General features: G+C 35.9%; 1 protein-coding gene across 1 annotated transcript in view; it reads right to left on the bottom strand.

The window, feature by feature from the left end:
• The window catches only part of SNX6 (sorting nexin 6), an 81,625-nt gene that overhangs the window by 17,483 nt on the left and 44,306 nt on the right, over positions 1 to 19,836 (bottom strand). Inside the window, exons 8-9 of the mRNA XM_021004809.2 lie at positions 4,722 to 4,827; positions 3,115 to 3,190 (exon numbers count right to left, since the gene is read on the bottom strand). Coding sequence (XP_020860468.2) covers positions 3,115 to 3,190; positions 4,722 to 4,827 — 182 coding nt within the window. The remainder of the gene's footprint in view (positions 1 to 3,114; positions 3,191 to 4,721; positions 4,828 to 19,836) is intronic.

Here is a 19,836-nt window from a genome sequence, read left to right as displayed (position 1 = left end):
AACATCCAAATTAATTCTGAGCATCTGATAGAGTGCCAGACCTGAAGTGAGAAAGATCTAGGTCTAAATCCTGTCTCTGACACTTACTAGTGGTATGACAATAGGCAAGTCATATACCCTCTCTGGGTCTTAGTTTCCTTAACTACAGAATAGGGATGATAGCATCTCTAAGTACCTATACTTCACAAGGTTGTTTTGAGGCTTGAAATAATATTTGGAAAGAATTTAGCAATTTTTAAACCAAGATTTAAATGTCAGTTATCATTAATGCCAGAGATTTTGTTAGTCAATATATGCAAGGATACTAGTTCTTACTTTGATCCATGTACAAATTGAAATTTGTGGAAGATTACAGAAAATATCACTATATTTCAAAACTTTCAGTGAAAGCCTTTTGTGTCAAGAAGATATACTAAACCACAAACTAAACACATATATCTTTATACCCTTTAGTAATGTACCATATTTCATCAAAATTATTCATCTCCTTCTAAAGTTAATGTGCAAATAAAATACTAAGGAGTAAAGGTGAAACACGTACCTCATTTTTTCCACTCAATTAAAGGGAAAACTTAATGAAGGTACAGAAATGCTTCAGATACCTGATGATTAAAAACTATGACTTAAGCATTTCCAAAGACTGGTTTGTTTCTATACAGTAATGGAGGAATAAAACAATTCCCACCTGGAATTCACTCACTTCCTAGCAAAGAATCTTTCTATACTTCCAGGTGGTAACGCCACCACATACTAAAACGAAATCAAATGTAAAACTGTTACATCAGCTTTAAGAACATAGATAGTATTGCATTTGATCAAATGAATTACTATAATAAGAGAAATACTAGTGTGTGCAAAGTAAAATAATCTCCCTCATAAATGTTTAAAAATTTCACGTAATTCTAGTCCGTACTTTCTCCATATACTATCTATCCAATGTTCTGGAGGCCTTTTTCTTGCTCTTCATTACAGTATGTGAGGAGTAGCAATGTGCCACTTCAGTGGTCCACCTGTTTTCTAATTCTCGATATGTTATTACTTGCTCACTTAGATTTCTAGTCACATGCAACTTTAATGACATTCAATACAATCTACATCGTTTCTCATCAACTAATCTTGTTGGCAATACATCGCAGGCTACACACAGTCATGATAAATTTCTCCTCTGCCCTTGGAGATATTTGTCATTTTAATCCTTCTGAGAGAGCAGACTTCCATAATTTGCAACCATATAAAATCACTGAGATGGGCTTTTGGTAACAATAGTTGATGAATTTTCCCAAATGCAACTCCAGTTTGAGCTTCTATTCAATTCAAGACTCAACTCATTATTCTAGCAGCATATATTAATTGTTCATCATTCATATACTGTCATTCAGTAACGTTTATTCTTTGTGACCCTGTGGGATCATAGAATGCCATGAAGTTTTCTTGGCAAAGATACTAGAGTGGTTTGCCATTTCCTTCTCAAGTGGATTAAGGCAGAGGTTAATGATTTGCCCAGGGTCACACAACTAGTAAGTTTCTGAGGCCAAATTTGAACCTAAGCCTTCCTGATTCCAGGCCTAGTGCTCATATCTACTGAGCCACTTAGCTGCCTCAACATATATTAATACACTGATTCAAAAGGCAGCCTGCCCGGCTCTATGTCATAATTTTGGCAATAGGCATCACTTTTCCAAAATGGAAGATTACATGAATCTTTTCTTTTCTTCTCATTACTGTATATTTTACTGTGAAGACTTTGTAGTGTTTTCCAGGACGAGAGATAATTAGCACTTCATCACGTATAGGATCATGTGGATAACAAGGAGCTCTTCTCGCTCTGTACTGCCTCTCCTTTTATCCCTCTTTGCCTGCTGAATTCTTTAAAACCCAACTCAAAAGCCACCCCTTCCATGAAGTCTTGAGTCTACTCCCTCCAAACCACCACCAGAAATAACCCTCTTCCTTAGCTCTCACTGTTTTATACAAAGCTTCCAGAAACAAAGAAACCATAAATTTTCTATCTCCCCCAGTGCCTGGAACAATGTTCTGTACACAGGATATGTTTAATAAACGTCTGCTGAATGAAGCAATCAATATAACATCTTTAATGTTTTAGACCTTATAAGCGACATCGCCAGAACCTCTGGCAAACACAACTTCCTGTTTAATACCTTGTCAATAACTCAACAAGGTTAATAAAACAAGTAATTTCCCATTTCCACAAAGACATAAACCATATCTCTTTAGCAACTATTAACCCATATTTTATCACAAAGGAGTGAAAAATGAACTACTAATCAATTGTTTTTCTTTTGCATGAAGTAATGTAAATAAATAAAAGTGAAATCTCTAGCATATTCAGCCCTGCTCAAAATTCTGGACCTTGAATCTCTCCTGAACACTGTTATATCATAGTTCAAAGAGAAGGTTTTGGGAAAAGGTATAGAATAATTAACTCTCAAATTTTTTTCTACAATTGAAAAAAACAGCCCTAAGGATGAAAAACTGAAATGTTTTTCCATTAAGAGTGGGGATTACAATGTACTCTAGATATAGCTTAAATCAACTTAAGCAAACCAAAACACCCCCTCCCCTCATCATAGGATAGTTATGCAATAAAACTTTCTGAGCAATCTACTATATTGTTAATTTCATATTAGTAACCTCTCAGTTGCCAAATGCATATTCAACAAATTATAAAATGTAAAACAAGTCATGTTAAAAAAATTTCACCAGAACACAACATCTGAGCCACAATAATCTTTATGAATATGAATCTGAATTTGAAACTGATTGCTTATTTTAATAAAATTTCTCAAAGGCACATAATATCCTATAAGACTTAAGAAGAATTCAAGAAAAAAAATCAGCTAATTTTTATCAAGTGAAAGACAACAGACTGTGAAAATAATATATGTCTCATATTCCTGTGATAATTGAACAGAACAGGAACGAGGACAGAATACTAATATAGCACGTTCAAGCAAAGTCTTCTTGATATACATACGTGCTGAATGAGAAAAAAAATGAATTTCAATATGCTAAGCTGGAGGTATATGGGCTGAGACTGTTAATTAGCAAATTTTCTCTGCTTTATCTTGAATACTATTTGACCAAAGTGCTTACTTGCATATATCTGTAGAATCTTGTGTACCTAATGCATACAGTGAAGATCCAATTCTATTGTAATCATCTGCAGCACCTGAGGAGAAAATTTTGAAGATTTACTATATAATTCCAAAAGACTTATTACAACACTGTCTTCCAAGCCTATGCCATCAGCACAACTTTTCAGATAAATGTGTTATAAAAAGGTGTTTCTGGTGATACCAATAACAAAACCCCTTGAATGAGGTCTAAGGCAAACTCATCATATATTAAAATTCTCCATATTAGTAGTTCATATTAAAAGTTTTCTATAAATGTAAAAATTCTTATAAAATGGCGTAAGAATATCCAATTACTATTCTAATAATTCATGGATAGATTTCTATTCAACCTCAAATCAAAGATTTACATACTTATTGTTGTTCCAAGAAAAATCCCTTGTGAATAAGCTTTCTCCATCACAAGCCCTAGATTTGGAAATGTATTTCTCATTCTGCACATTTTGAAATCTCTTGCAGACACATCATTTTGGGCAAAACTAAACTTACTATTTTCATAGCCATGATTCTGAATTTTGATAAAGAAACAAGTAAACTTAAACTCAGAGATATTCTCATTTCGCTGGTTAATTCATTTTAATTGCTTGAGAATCATCTCCAATGTTGGGGTCAAGGTACAGTGTTTTTGACTATGGCTTTAAAGTCTCATATGAGCTCAAAAGGCTCTATCACAGGTAGGACAGGGCAGCTAGGAGATACAGTGGATAGAGCACTGGCCCTGAAGTCAGGAGGACCTGAGTTCAAATTTGGTCTCAGACCGAACACTTGACACTTACTAGCTGTGTGACCCTGGGCAAAGTCACTTAACCCCAATTGCCTTAAAAAAAAAAAAAAGAAAATCTAGGATGGTGATGTCTTTAGACTTGGGCATCTCACATTTCCTTTGGGCTACTGGGCTCAGAGCACAGTGCCTTCTTTGATGCAGAAATACCTGCTTTTATTTATCATAATTCGAAGAAATATCATAAAAATTGACGCACCTGTATATGTGTATATATCTGTGTGCATATATGTATATATATCTATGGATACATATCTATCTATCTATCTATCTATATCTATCCATGTGTAAATACTACAGACAAAGAAATGAAAGCAAAACAAAGTGATTTACCAACAGCTTTTCAGCATACCAATATGGGAGCTGGGGGAGAAAAAAACACTAAAGTTTCCGAAGTTTCCATTCAGAATACTACTTTTTGTTTGTAGAAACAGTATAGAAGGTACTGTCTCTGTATTTAAGAACTACATATCATAGACAGAAATTTCCTCAAGAAGGACACGTTAAAATATAACTTTTAAGTACGCCAAAGCAATGGCACAAAGAATAGAACTTAACTGATTATCAAGCAAGATACTTCTTTAATTCCCTTCTTCCTAAGCATTTATTAGCTACACCCACAGTTTACTGTTATATCAGGTCTTTACATTCAGTTTGTCCATTAACTGATTTAAAAACAAAAATATTTCTATGTTAAGGAAATTGCCAATTGTAAATGATAAGTAACTTTTGCTACATTAAGTTTATACTGATCCTAGGTTTCTCTTCAAAAAGTTAATACTTACTTTTATGTGACCTTGTCATCCTATCTGATTTGGCAGATGCATCCTTAACTCGGTTATGATATTCTAAAAGGAATGTTCGTTCATGTTCAAAGAAATCATCTACATCCTGTAGATCAAAACAGAAAAACAAGATTTTTACATAGCCCAAAGTCTGACTATAAGGAAACTTTAGCACTGCAGAATCAATGCTTCTGAATTGTGGTGCTGGAGAAGACTTTTGAGAATCCTTGGACAACAAAGAGATCAAATCAGTCAAGAAATTAATTCAGACTATTCACTGGAAGGTCAAATATTGAAGCTGAAGCTTAAAAGCTTTGGCCACATAACAAGAAAACAGGAATCTTTTGTGTGATTAAGGAAGAAAAATGTGGTTCAGATTCGCTCCTACAATGAGACACACTCCTAGAGAGAGAAGTGAAGGTAGCTTTAATTAAGATTATAATATAGGTATAGAAAAGGTAGATTTATAGCAACATATAATTAGCAATATGACTATGGTCAGGCTAAGAATACAAAGAATAGCAATAATATAAGAAAACATCACCAATTCGGGGAAGCATCAACACCTGAAGTCCAAGCTAGGGATTCCCAGGGTACAATTTTTCATGGTCCCGATTGGGAAAGTCCCAGGCAGAGCATCCTCTCCATGGGTTAGAATCCAAAGACAGCTTTCCCAACTAGGATTTATATAGGGCTTCTAACAAAGGAGGCCCTGTGCCAGAAGTGCTCATGATTCTAGTAGATGTTTTCACTTGGTCCAGGAACTGGCCAAGTTCCTGGAGCAAGCAAAACATCTTAGAATATTAATTAACTTGATATGTTCTGATGAAATGGCCAGGTTCCCAGAGCATATCTTCCTGAGAACTGGCTAAATTCTCAGGTCAACATAGATAACCACACTCTGGTTTATAGCCCAATGTTTAGAGTCATACAGGGGACATGGACGATCTTTCCTTATAAGATTTATTGATCACCTTTGGATGAGATCCTGATGTTGAGAAAGATTAAAGGCAAAAGGAAAAGGGGACGGCTGAGGATGAGATGGATAGAGTCATGGAAACAACAATATGAACTTGGACAAATTTCAAGAGACAGTGGAGGACAGAAGGGCCTGGGGTTCTGTGGTCCAAGGGGTTATGAAAAATCAGATATGACTGAACCAAAAGAGGACAAAATATTCTTTTGAAATATGTTATTTTTCTTATCTATACCAGTTACATGTTTTAGTATACATAAGAGATAAAATCAAATTTGTAAACAAGTATTTTAAGAACAAATGGGAGGGGGGCAGCTAGATGGTGCAGTGGATAGAACTCTGGCCTTGGAGTCTGTGGAGGACCTGAATTCAAATCCCTCAGACACCTGACACTTACTAGCTGTGTGACCCTGGGCAGGTCACTTAACCCCGACTGCCTCACCAAAACAAACAAACAAAAACAAATGGGTCTTCCATAAAACATAACATAGCAGTATGGATGACTAATACTGTATACTTCACACACACTTATTTAAGAGAATGAAATGCAGTCATATGATTTTAACTATCTGCACAGGGACCCTTATAAAATTCATGCAATATACTTCTAGAATAATGCCATTCAAAAATCATATATGTAGAACCCAAATGAGAATATAAACTTCTTCGTAAAATATAATGAAAAATAACGATGGATGAATTATGAGCATTATCATTTCAAAACGCAGAGAAATAGTGCAGAGTAAAACTAGCTTAAAGAAAGCTTTGCAAGGTATCCAACTTAGCTCAGTCACACATAGGGCATTCAACGGTGGAAATGGAAGGATTAGAAAGAATAAAAATGAAAAAGATATACAAAAATTATTTTAGCTAACTTCTTTCTCCACCAATGACAGCGGAACCCCACTCGGACACTGAATCTCAGATGCACTTTCTGGAGGGAGAAATGGTACTGAATAGAAAAAAAAAAGGTAAAGCACTAGAGGTGTACTAATTATCTACTTCTACCAAATCTGCATTGAAAGATGAGAAAATATTACAAGAACACTGAAAGACCGATATGCTATGTATCTGAAGGAAAGGGAAGTTACTAAAAACACTGAGAAAACATCTTTATTAACACTGAAAAAACTGAGAGAACATCAATAACTATTGATCTATAATTCTCACTCTCCCACATACACAAAAAATGTGAGACAATATAGGAAGCAAGAGTATCCCTCATAAGTATAATGAGTAGAGAATATGTAGGCTTTTGGAAGGTAATTCAACAATGAACTATATCTTTACCGTTTCTAAAATGAAAGATGTTGAAAACAGAAGAACCCATTGTGCTGTGAAGACAAGCAATATATGAACTATACAAGTGAAATCATGAAAAACGTCTTGGGGAAACAAAAGCAAAAAAATGAATTGAAATAAAATCTGCTTCATTCTGCATTTGAGTTCATGAGTTCTCTCTCTGAAGGTGGATAGCATTTTTCATCGTTGGTCCCTTGGAATTATTCTGGATCATGATACTGACCAAAGCAGCTGTCTTTCACAGATGATTGTCATTACAATATCATTGCTACTGTGTACAATGGTCTCCTAGCTCTACTCACTTATCGCTGCAACAGTTCTTGGAAATCTTTCCAGGTTTTTCAGAAACCATCCCCCTCCTCATTTTCATAACACAACAGTATTCTATTACAAGCATATGCGTGTAAGTCTCCTGAAATTTTTCTGAAATAATTCTGCTTGTCTTTTCTTAGAGCACAATATTACATTATGATCACACACCACAACTTGTTTGGTCATTCCCCAACTGATAGTCCCCTCAATTTCTACTTCTTAGCCACCACACAATGAGCTACTGTAAATATTTTTGTACAACTAGGTCCTTTCCCTTTTATCTCTTTGGGATACAGACCTAATAGTGGTATTGCTGGGTCAATGACCTTTAGGCATAATTCCAAACTGTTCTCCAGAATGGTTGGACCAATTCATAGCTCTACTAATAGTACCTTAATGTCCCTATTTTTCTACATCAACTCCAATATTTGTCATTCTCCTTTTCTGTCATATTAGCCCAACTGATAGGTGTGAAGTAGTACCTCAGAGTTGTTTTAATTTGAATTTTTCTAATCAATACTGATTTGGAGCACTTCATTTTATTGATCAGAGTAGCCTAGTCTTTCAATTAATCTTCATTAATTACTGTGACTGTCCACAAAGATCTCCCAGTTCTTCTCACTTCACTTTGCATCAGTTCATAAAGACTTTGCAATGTTTTTTTCCCTGAAACCATCCCTCCTTGCCACGTTCCACAGTACAATATTAATCCATCACAATCACATGCCACAACCTGCTCAGCTATTCCTCCACTGATAAGCATTCCCTTAATTTCCCATTCTTTGCCACCACAAAAAGATGCTACAAATATCTTTGTACATATAGGTTCTTTTCCTTTTCCTCTAATCTCTTTGGTATACAGACCTAGTAGTGGTACTGCTTGGCCAAAAGGTATGCACCCCCCACCCAAGAACTTTGGGCCCAGTCCAAATTGTTCCTCCGTAATGTTCTGACCAGTTCACTACTTAACCAACATTTCATTAGCGTACCTATTTTACCTCAACCCCTTTAGTATTTGTCATTTCTGACAGGTGTGAGGTGGTACTTCAGAGTTGTTTTAATTTTCCTTTCTTTAATCCGTAGTGATTTAGAGCATTTTTTTATATGACTACAAAAAGCTTTGATTTTTTTTTCCTGAAAACTGCCTATTCATATCCTTTAACAATATATAATTCGGGAAAAGATCTTAGTTTTACAAGTTTGGCTCAGTTTCCCACAGATTTGAGAGACAAGGTCTTTACCAGAGAAACTTCCTATATACATTTTTACATTAGTTCACTGTCTTTAGTTGTGTCCAATTCTCTGTGACCCCACTGGGTGCTTTCTTTCTTTCTAAAAATTAATTTATTTTTAGTTTTCAACATTCATTTCCACAAGATTTTGAGTTTCAAATTTTCTCCCCATCTCTCCCCTCCCCCCACCCCAAGACAGCATGCATTCTAAATACTCCTTCCCCCAATCTGCCCTCCCTTCTATCACCTCCCCCCTTCTCTTATCCCTTTCCCCTTCTATTTTTTATATGGCAGGACAGATTTCTATACCACTTTGCCTGTACATTTCCCAGTTGCATGAAAAACAATTTTTAACATTTGTTTTTAAAACTTTTGAGTTCCAAATTCTCTCCCTTCTTCCCTCCCCACCTACCCTCATTAAGAAGGCAAGCTATTAGATATAGGTTATACATGTGTAGTCATGCAAAACACTTCCATGATAGTCATGTTGTAAAAGACTGTATTTCCCCCATCCTATCCCACCCCTCATCTATTCTCTCCTTTTACCCAGTCCCTCCTCAAAAGTGCTTGCTTCTGATTATCCCCTCCCTCAATCTGCCCTCCCTTCTATCATATCCCCATCTCTAATCCCCTTTCTCCCTATTTTCCTGTAGGGTAAGATAGAGTTCCATACCCAACTGAGTGTGTATGTTATTCCCCCCTTAAGCCAAATCCAATGAGAGTAAGATTCACTCATTCCCTCTCACCTCTCCTCTTTTCCCTCCACTGTAAAAGCTTTTTCTTGCCCCTTTTATGTGAATAATTTACCGCATTCTACCTCTGCCTTTCTCCTTCTCTCTCACCCCTTAATTTTATTTTTTAGATATCATCCCCTCTGTCTATATCTATCTATGTATACCTATATCTATATTCCCTACAACTACCCTAGTACTGAGAAAGGTCTCATTGAGTTACAAATACATCTTTCCATGTGGGAACGTAAACAGTTTAACTTTAATAAGTCCCTTATGATTTCTCTTTCCTGTTTACCTTCTCATGCTTCTCTTGAGTCTTGTATTTGAAAGTCAAATTTTCTGTTCTTCTCTGGTCTTTTCATCAAGAATGCTTGAAAGTCCTTTATTTCACTGAATTTCCATGTTTTCCCCTGAAGGATTATACTCAGTTTTGCAGGTAGGTGATTCCTGGTTTTAATCCTAGCTCCTTTGACCTCTGGAACATCATATTCCAAGCCCTCTGGTCCCTTAATGTAGAAGATGCTAAATCATGTGTTATTCTGATTGGTTTCCACAATACCTGAATTGTTTCCGGATGCTTGCAATATTTTCTCCCTGACCTGGGATCTCTGGAATTTGCCTACAATATTCCTAGGAGTTTTCCTTTGGGGATCTCTTTCAGGAGATGATTCTTTCAATTTGCATTTTACCCTCTGATTCTAAAATATCAGGGCAGTTTTCCTTGATAATTTCTTGAAAAATGATGTCTAGGCTCTTTTTTTGTTCATGGCTTTCAAATAATCCAATAATTCTTAAATCTCTCCCTTAATTTCCAATTCTTTGCCACCACAAAAAGATGCTACACGTATCTTTGTACATATAGGTTCTTTTCCTTTTTCTTCGATCTCTTTCGGATACAGACCTAGTAGTGGTACTGTTTGGCCAAAAGGTATGCACCCCCCCACCCCCCCTTCTAAGAACTTTGGGCCCTGGATCTATTTTCCGGGTCATTTGTTTTTCCAATGAGACATTTCACATTGTCTTCTATTTTTTCATTCTTTTGGTTTTGTTTTATAATTTCTCGATTTCTCACATTCATTAGCTTCCATTTGCTCTATTCTAATTTTTAAAGAATTATTTTCTTCAGTGACCTTTTGAATATACTTTTCCATCTGGCCAATTCTGCTTTTTAAGGTGTTTTTCTCATTGGCTTTTTGGACCTCTTTTGCCATTTGGGTTACTCTATTTTTTAAGGTGTTATTTTCTTCACTATTTTTTTGAGGTCTCCTTAGCAAGGTTCTTAAAGAGTCTCCTTTAGCAAGCCATTGACTCGTTTTTCATGATTTCTTGCATCACTCTCATTTCTTTTCCCAATTTTTCTTCTACTTCTCTTACTTGGTCATATTTTTCTTGGAGGCTTTGGATGTAGGAGGTTTGCCTTTGCTGTCTTCTAGTTGTATGTTTTGGTCTTCTTTGTCATCAAAGTAAGATTCTATAGTTTGAGTTTTTTGCCTGTGTTTGCTTATGTTCCTAGCCAATTATTTGACTTTTTAACTTTCTGTTAAGGTAGGGCTGTTTCCAGGGTGGAGGGTGTACTATCTCAAGCTTCAGGGGTTTTGTGCAACTGTTTTCAGAGATACTTACAGGTACCTGCAAATTTTCAGTTCTTCCAAGGTGGTATGATCAAAGGACAGGTGTTTACTCTTTTCCTGGCCTGGGCTCTGGTCTATGAGTGACCACAAGCACTTTTTTTCTGCTTTGGAATCTTAAGGAGGATTTTCTCTGCACTACCAAGAGCTCCTTGCCCCAGGCCTGCCACCCAGCACCGCATCCCAGATCCAGGCACAGGCAAAGCAAGAGAATCTTGCCTCAGCACCGGCAAAGAGATCCCCACAAGTCCCCCTCTGATCAGCGGCTTGATCTCCCCACCACCATCTGTGGGCAGAGAGCTCAGAAGCAATGCCTCTGTTGCCACTGTCCCAGGGCTGGACTGTGTTCCTCTCATTCAGGTCCAACAGACCTTTCCCACTGACCTAAACTGTCTTTGGCACTTGTAGGTTGAGAAGTCTGGATATTGCCACAGCTTCCCGTGATTCAGCCCCCTGAGCATTGGGGGTTTTCTTAGCAAAGATACTGGAGTGGTTTGCCATTTCTCCCACTCACTTTACAGATGGTGAAACTGAGGCAAACAGGGTGATGTTACCTGCCAATGGTCACATAGCTAGTAAGTGCCTGAGGCCGCATTTGAATTCTTATCTCCAGGACCAAAGCTTTATCCACCACACCTAGCTGCCCTATTGTCTGTAGTACCGTTTAGTAAAATATAGTTCCCCACATCATCTCCTTTAATTAGTTCAATTTTTGCTTTTGGTTTGTCTGATTGCTTCCTGTTTCACTTCAGTTGAAGAATATTAGATTCAACTTTAGTCCTTTATTTTGACTTTGTGTGTCTTTCTGTTTCAAGTGTGTCTCTTGTAAACAACACAGTGTTGGATTCTGATTTCTAATCCATTCTGCTACCTAGTTCCATTTTGTGAGTTTATAGTTACAATTATTGTTTATTTGCAACCTCCCCATCCCATTTTCTTCTCTTTATTATTCTTTTTTATCTAATTCCTCTTCCAAAATGCTTTGCTTCTGACTACTGCCTCCATTAATCCACTACTCCTCTTTTATCAACTCTCCTTTTTCTTATTCCTTTCCCTCCTACTTTCCCACTAAGTTACATTTCTATACCAAGTGAGTATATGTGCATATTCTTTGCTCTTTGATGTTTACTTTTTTATGCCTCTCTTGAGTCTTGTGTTTGAAGGTCAACTTTTCTATTTAGGCTATTCTTTTTATCAGGAATGCTTCAAAGCCCTCTATTTCATTAAATATCCTTTTTTTTTCCCCTGAAGGAGTATAAATCAGTTTTGCTGGGTAATTCTTGGTTGTAATCTTAGTTCCTTTGCCTTCTAGAATATCATATTTCAAGCCTCTCCTCTCCTGCAGTGTGAGAGATGATAAATCTTGTATAATCCTGACTCTGGCCCAACAATATTTGAATTCTTTTTTCCTCTAAAATGTTTGCAATATTTTCTCTTTGACCTGGGAGCTCTGAAATTTGGCTATAATATTCCTGAGAGCTTTCATTTTAGGATCTTTTTCAGGAAGAATGGGTGGATTCTTTCCATTTCTATTTTACCCTCTGGTTTTAATATGTATAGACAGATTTCCTTTACGTTTTCTTAGAAAATAATGTCTAGGCTCTTTTTCATTTTTTGGTCATGGCTTTCTAGTAGTCCACTAATTCTTAAATTCTCTCTCCTTAACCAATTTTCCAGGTGAGTTTTTTTAATGAGATATTGAATATTTTCTTATTTTTTTCATTCTTTTGACTTTGCTTACATTGCTTCTTGATGTCTCATGAAATCATTGGTTTTCATTTGCACAATTTTAATTTTTAAGGAATTCTTTTCCTTAGTGAGTTTTTATATCTCTTGCTCCACCTGGCCAATTTTGCTTTTTAAGGAGTTCTTTTCTTTGGTGAATTTTTATACCTCTTTTACCATTTGCCCAATTTGTTTTTCAATTTATTTTTTATTTCAGTATTTTTGGTGCCCCCTTTACTAAGCTATATGGCAATAAGACATGAACACCAGTATTTCTGAAGAACTAAGATAAAGAACACACAGAGGGCAATGAAGAGGTGTAAACAGTAAGTATGAATATTACAACATGTAATCAATGAAGAACTGTAAAGAAGGACAACAGAGATAACCTTCAAGGAGCTACACGACAGGAAGAAAAGATGGGCTGATATGGTGGCAAGAAGGGGGAGCAACAAACAGGAAGATAACCTGAGTCTTCCAGTGATTCCCTTGAAACGTCCAGAGAAAACAAGGAAGGCACACTGCATGGATTCCCTGTAACGATCTTTTGGGAGGGCAAAGACAAAAGTGGCACAGGATGAACAGATATAGTTTAAGTGTAATCTATCCTGCTGGACGGACTTTGTAAATCTATGAGATCACAAATTCATATGAATATCCAAATAAGAAAGGAGGAAAGGAGTCTGGAAGAAAGAAAACAATCTTTTTTTTTTTAATGACCCATTATATGCATCAACTCCTATTTTTCTGAAGTTAAATTCTCCCCAGCAGGAGGAGCTAGGTGGTGCAATGGATAGACTGTTGGACCTGGAATCAAAAAGATTCATCTTCCTGGGTTCAAATTCAGCCTCAGACACTTACTAGCTGTGTGACCCTGAGTAAGTCACTGTTTGTATCAGTTTCCTCATCTGTAAAATGAGCTAGAGATGGAAATGGCATACTTTGCCAAGAAAACTCCAAATGGGGTCACTAACAGTCAGACATGACTGAACAACAAAACAATAACAAAATTCTCCCCACCTGACTTAGCTAACACTAAACAAACCCAATTATTAGCAGAATATTCCCCTCTTGAATACTTCCATAAAATATTTATTGAAAAGAACTACAATAACTAGTTAATTCCTACAAATAAAAGAATCTCCAGAATTGTAAACTGAGGAGATGCCCATCAATTGGAGAATGGCTGAACATGTTGTGTTATATGAATGTAATGGAATATTATTGTGCTTATAAGAAAAGAACAAGCGGACTTCAAAAAAACTTGAAAGATTTGTATGGACTGATGCTGAGTGAAGTGAGCAGAACCAGGAGAACATTGTACACAGTAAAGGCAACTTTGATAGACTTAGCTCTCCCCAGCAATGCAAGGATTTAAGACATTTCCAAAAGACTCATGATGGAAAATGCTAACCACAACCACAGAAAGAACTATGGAGTCTGAATGTAGATCGAAGCATACTATTTGCTCTTTTTTCTCCTTCTGTTTTGTTTCTTCTTTCTTATGGTTCCCCCTGTTGGGTCTAATTCTTCTTTACAATGACTAAAGTGAAAATGCTTAATAGGAATGTATATGTGAAGTCTATATCAAATTGCACACTGTCCTGAGGAGTGAGAAAAGGGAGAAAATTTAAAACTCAAAATCTCATGTAAGTGAATGTTGAAAACAAAAAATAAATAAATTAATAAAGAACAAATCAAATAATCAATAATTTCATTAAAAGATTGTCAATAATGAGATAACATATCAAAACCTATGAAATACAGCAAAAGCAGTGATCTGAGGAAAATTTATATCTCTAAATGCTTACACCAGTAGAGAAAAAGCAGACCAATGAACTGGGTATGCAATTAAAAAAACCAGAAGAAAAACTAAAAATCCATAACTAAATACTAAATTGAAAATCCTGAAAATTAAAGGTGAGATTAATAAAATTGAGCACAAGAAACCCACTGAATTAACAAATAAAGCTAGGAGTTGATTTTATGACAAAAACAAACAATAAAATAGATAAACCATTGGTTAGTTTGACTTAAAATAAGAGAGAAAAAAACCAAATCTCTAATATTAAAAGGAAAGGGTGAATATACCACTACCAAAGATGAAATGAGAGCAATTACAAGGAGTTATTTTGCCCAATTATGCCAATAAATTTGACAATTTAAATGAAATGCAAGAATATTTACAAAAATACTAAATTGCCTAGATTAACAGCAGAGCAAAGAGAATATCTATATCTAAATATGTCTATTTTGGAAAAACAAATTGAACATGCCATAAATGAGCTTCCTAAGAAATAAGCACCCTGACCAGATGGATTTATAAGTGAGTTCTATTAAACATTTAAAGATCAATTAATTCCAATATTAAATGAATTATTTGGAATTATAGGCAAAAAGTCCTACAAAACTCCTTGTAAGAAACAAATATGTGGGGCAGCTAGGTGGCGCAGTGGATCGAGTACCAGCCTTGGAGTCAGGAGAACCTGAGTTCAAATCTGGCCTCAGACCCACAACACTAGCTGTGTGACTCTGGGCAAGTCACTTAACCCCAATTGCCTCACCAAGCTCCCCCTTCCCCCAAAAAAAACCCAAAACCAAACAAGAAACAAATATGATACTGATACCTAAATCAGGAAGAGTAAAAACAGAGAAAGAAAATCATAGACCTACTTCATTAATGAATATGGCTGCAAAAATCCTAACTAAAATACTAGTCTGAAGATAACAACAACATATTACAAAGACTATACGTTGTGACCAAGTGGGATTTATACCAGTAATGCAAGGATGGTTTAACATGAGGAAACACAAGGAAAAGTAACATAAAATTAACATAACTGATTATATCAATAACAAAAATTTTAAAAATATCAAATAATATCAACAGATGCAGAAAAAGCTTTGGATAAAGGAAAACACTTATTTCTATTAAGAACACTCGAAAGTATAAGTATAGATGGATGAAAAATATTTATCTGAAATCATCAGCAAATATTTTAATGGGGATAAGCTAGAAGTATTCCTAGTAAGATGAGGTGTGAAAGAAGGATGCCCACTGTTAACAATATTATTCAATATTGTATTGGAAATCCTAGCAATAGCAGTAAAAGAAGAAAAATAAATAGAAGGAATCAGAGGAGGGAATAAGGTAATAAAACTCTCTTTTTGCAGATGATATGATGATATACTGGGGAAATGCCAAAGACTCAATTAAAAAGTTAGCTGAAACAATAATTTCAGCAAAGTAGTTGGTTATAAATTAAATCCACATAAATCAGCATTCCTGTAAATCACAAACAAAACCCAACAACAAGACCTAGCGAAAAATACTCCATTTAAAATAACTCTACAGAGTATAAAATACCTGGGAGTACATCTGCCAAAACAAACCAAGGAACTATATAAACAAAATTATAAAAAAACTTTTTATACAAATAAAACCTGATTTAAATAACTGGAGAGAGGTTAATTGTTCATGGGTAGGCAGGCCCAATACAATAAAAATGACAATTTTACCTAAACTAATTTATACATCAAATGCCATCCTAATTAAAGTACTAAAAATTATTTTACTGAATTAGAACAAATAATAACAAAATTCATTTGGAAGAAAAAAAAGTCAAGAATATAAAAGGAAATAATGAAAAAAAATGTAAAGAAGGAGGTTTAGTAGTACCAGATCTTAAATTATACTATAAGGCAATAACCATCAAAACTAGCCGGTACTGAAGGGGCAGTTAGGTGGCACAGTGGATAGAGCACTGGCCCTGGAATCAGTTAGACCTTAGTTTAAATCTGGCCTCACACACACACAGCTGTGTGACCCTGAGCAAGTCACTTAATCCTGACTGTCTCAAAAAAAAAAGTTGCAAAAATTAGCTGGTACTGGCTAAGAAATAGAAAGGTATATCTCAGTGGAAAAGAGGAGACATATAATTTATAGCAGCAAATAAATATAGTAATCTTGTATATTACACCGCATAAAGACTTGTTTCCCAACAAAAATCGTTGGGAAAACTGGAAAGCAGTATGGCAGAAACTGGGCATAAAGAATATGTTTAGAATGCTCAGTTGTTTAAATTCAGCTTATTTCCAAGTTTTCTCATAAACTCACATACGTAACATATACAACCTTGTATTAATTGATAATCAATCATTTGTATAAATTAAGAACTAATAAGCTAGCACCCTGCTGCCAAAAGTAAATTGTTGTTCTCTGGCTTTTTATTCCCCAGTGTCTTTATGCCCTCCTCTCGATGCCCAAAGTTCTCCACTGTGGGCTCTGATATATTTTTTGACTCTTCTTCCTCAAGTCCTACACACTATCATTTACTCAAATTTATTCCTTTCTTTTTATTCTTTTAGTTCAATCTGCCTTTTAGTTCCTTTTGCCTCAGCTGATACAGTAGTCAGCTAACCTTTTCCCTAGATATATTTCCCTGTCATATGAACAGCACTGATCATGTTATTCCTCTGTTCAGTAATCTTCAGTGGTTCCCACAACCTATCAAGTAGAGTCCATACCCTCTCTTATCCTGGCATTCACTCAAGAACTTCCTCAAGTTTTCCTGTTCCTCACAAGAAAACTTCAACCTTGCCTTTCCTAACCTTATCAGTTACCCCGCCCTGCCTCTAGGACCTCTTCTTCACTCTGACTGGGGAGAGTGGAGAGTAGATAGCTCCTCCTAGGTACTCTGTTTAAGCAAAGTGCTCAGGCCAGCCACCTCTTTATTTCCTACCCTCCTAGACTTCGCCATGCCTCCAAGCCAGGTATTTTCTCCTTTCATTCCCTCTTCAGCTTCTTTTTTATGTGCTGCCTTTTCTCATTAGATTGGGAGTTTTCCAGCACTTGGCAACAGTGCCTGAGCTAATAAATAAGTAAGCACTTAATAAATGTTTACTGACTGACAACAAGCAACTGACTTTCACAATCTGGTGTCTTTCAGGAACCTGTTGCCTAATTATTCCTTTTTTCTCTGATTTTCAATATCTACTTAAACCCCTGGAGCCTTTCCTGCCACCAATAATCAAATAAGCAAGCATTAAATACCTACTTTGTAAGTCACACTGTTCTAGGTGCTGGGGAAACAAAGACAAAAAACAAAGTCAGTTCCCTCAAGGAGTTTACATTCTGTTGAGGAAGGAAACACGTACATATCTAAGTACTTACAAAATAATTTTGAAGAGGAGTGTACTAATAGCTTCAGAGGATCAGGAAAGGCTAATGTACAAACATGTCTCGATTTCCTCCATCCCCAAAAATCCTTTACATGACCATACTAACTCCTCAAGCTATTATATCTCTTTTCTTTTTTCACCAACTTTCAAACTGTAACCTGTACTCATTGCATCCATTTCCTCATCTCACTTCTAGCAACAACCTATTTTCCAACCATACTACTCAACTCAAATTGTTCCCTTCTAAGTTTCAAATAACTTCTTAAATGCTAAATCTAGTGGTTAGCCCTCTCCAATTTGACCCCTCTGAAGCTTCTGACACAGTCTACCATACTCTTCACTTAAACATTCTCTTTCCTTACCTTCACTGGTACTGGTCTCTTCTTAAATCTCCTGTCTTTATGTCCTTTGTCCAATCACAATTCACCTACCCCCAAAATGTGGGCATCACCAAGGTTCTGCACTGGGTCCTCTTCTCCTACATCTCCTTTATCCCTTAGTGATTTCATCAGCTCCTATGAGTACAACTATCTCGGTGAAGATGACTCCCAACAGAATATGAGCTCTATAAGCCCAAGTTCCACGTCTCCTTTTTGTCTTCAGCACCCAGCACAAAGCCTTAAACATAACATTTACTGCATTGAAAGGAACAAATACTATACTTAGAGAATCCTAGAGAATGAAGTAAAAAACTACCTGAAACAGTAAACAACTTTAGCAAAGTTGCAGGCTATAAAATAAAACCACATAAATCATCAGCATTTCTATATATTACTAAAAAAGCCCAACAGCAAGAGATAGAAAGAGAAATTCCATTTAAACTTACTGTAGACATTATAAAATACTTAGGAGTCTACCTCCTGAAACAAACCCAGGAACTCTGTGAACACAATTACAAAACACTTTTCACACAAATACAGTCAGATCTAAATGACTGGAAAAACGTCAGTAGCTCATGGGTAGGCCGAGCTAATATAATAAAAATGACAATCCTACCTAAGCTGGTTTACTTATTCAGTGCCATACCAATCAAACTACCAAAAATTATTTTTTAGAGTTAGAAAAAATAAAAACAAGATTCATTTGTAAGAACAGAAGGTCCAGAATATAAAGGGAAATGCAGGGGAAGGTGGCCCAGCCATTCCAGATCTTAAAATTGTATTATAAAGCAGCAATTATCAAAACTGCTTGGTACTGGCTAAGAAATAGAGTAGCAGATCAGTGGAACAGGTTAAATATGCAAGACACAGTGGTCAATGACTAGAATAAACTATTATTTGATGAACCCAAAGATCCCAGCTTCTGGGATAAGAACACACTCTTGGAAAAAAAAAACTGCTGGGAAAACTGGAAAAGAGTATGGCAGAAATTAGGCATAGACCCAAATCTCACACCATACACCAAAATAAAGTCAAAATGGGTTTATGATTTAGATATAAAAGTTGATACCATTAGCAAACTGGGACAGCAAGGAACAGTTTACGTATCAGATCTATGGAGAACAGGAGAATTCATGACCAAACAGGAGATAGAGTACATTACAAAAAGCAAAATGGATAACTTTGATTACATTAAATTGAAAAGTTTTTGCCCAAAGCCAATGCAACTAAGATGAGAAGGAAGGTAGAAAATTGGGAAAAAATTTTTACAACCAATGTCTCTGATAAGGGCCTCATTTCTAAAACATATAGAGAAATAAGTCAAATTTATAAGAATACAAGTCATTCCCCAATTGATAAATGGTCAAAGGATATGAACAGGCAGTTCTCAGATGAAGAAATTACAGCCATCTATAGTCATATGAAAAAATGCTCTAAATCAGTATTGATTAGAGAAATGCAAAGCAAAACAATCTTGAGGTACCACATCACACCCATCAGATTGGCCAAGATGACAAAACAAGAAAATGATAAATGTTGGGAAAGATGTAGGAAAACTGGAACACTAAGGCACGGTTGGTGGAGTTGTAAAATGATCCAACCATTTTGGAGAGCAATTGGGAACTATGCTCTAAAATGCTATAAA

The sequence above is a fragment of the Phascolarctos cinereus genome, unplaced genomic scaffold (genome assembly GCF_003287225.1).
Source record: "Phascolarctos cinereus isolate Bilbo 61053 unplaced genomic scaffold, phaCin_HiC Scaffold_3;HRSCAF=262, whole genome shotgun sequence".
NCBI lineage: Eukaryota > Metazoa > Chordata > Mammalia > Diprotodontia > Phascolarctidae > Phascolarctos > Phascolarctos cinereus.
Note: the sequence above shows the minus strand (reverse complement) of the source record. Positions and strands in the feature narration are given on the sequence as shown.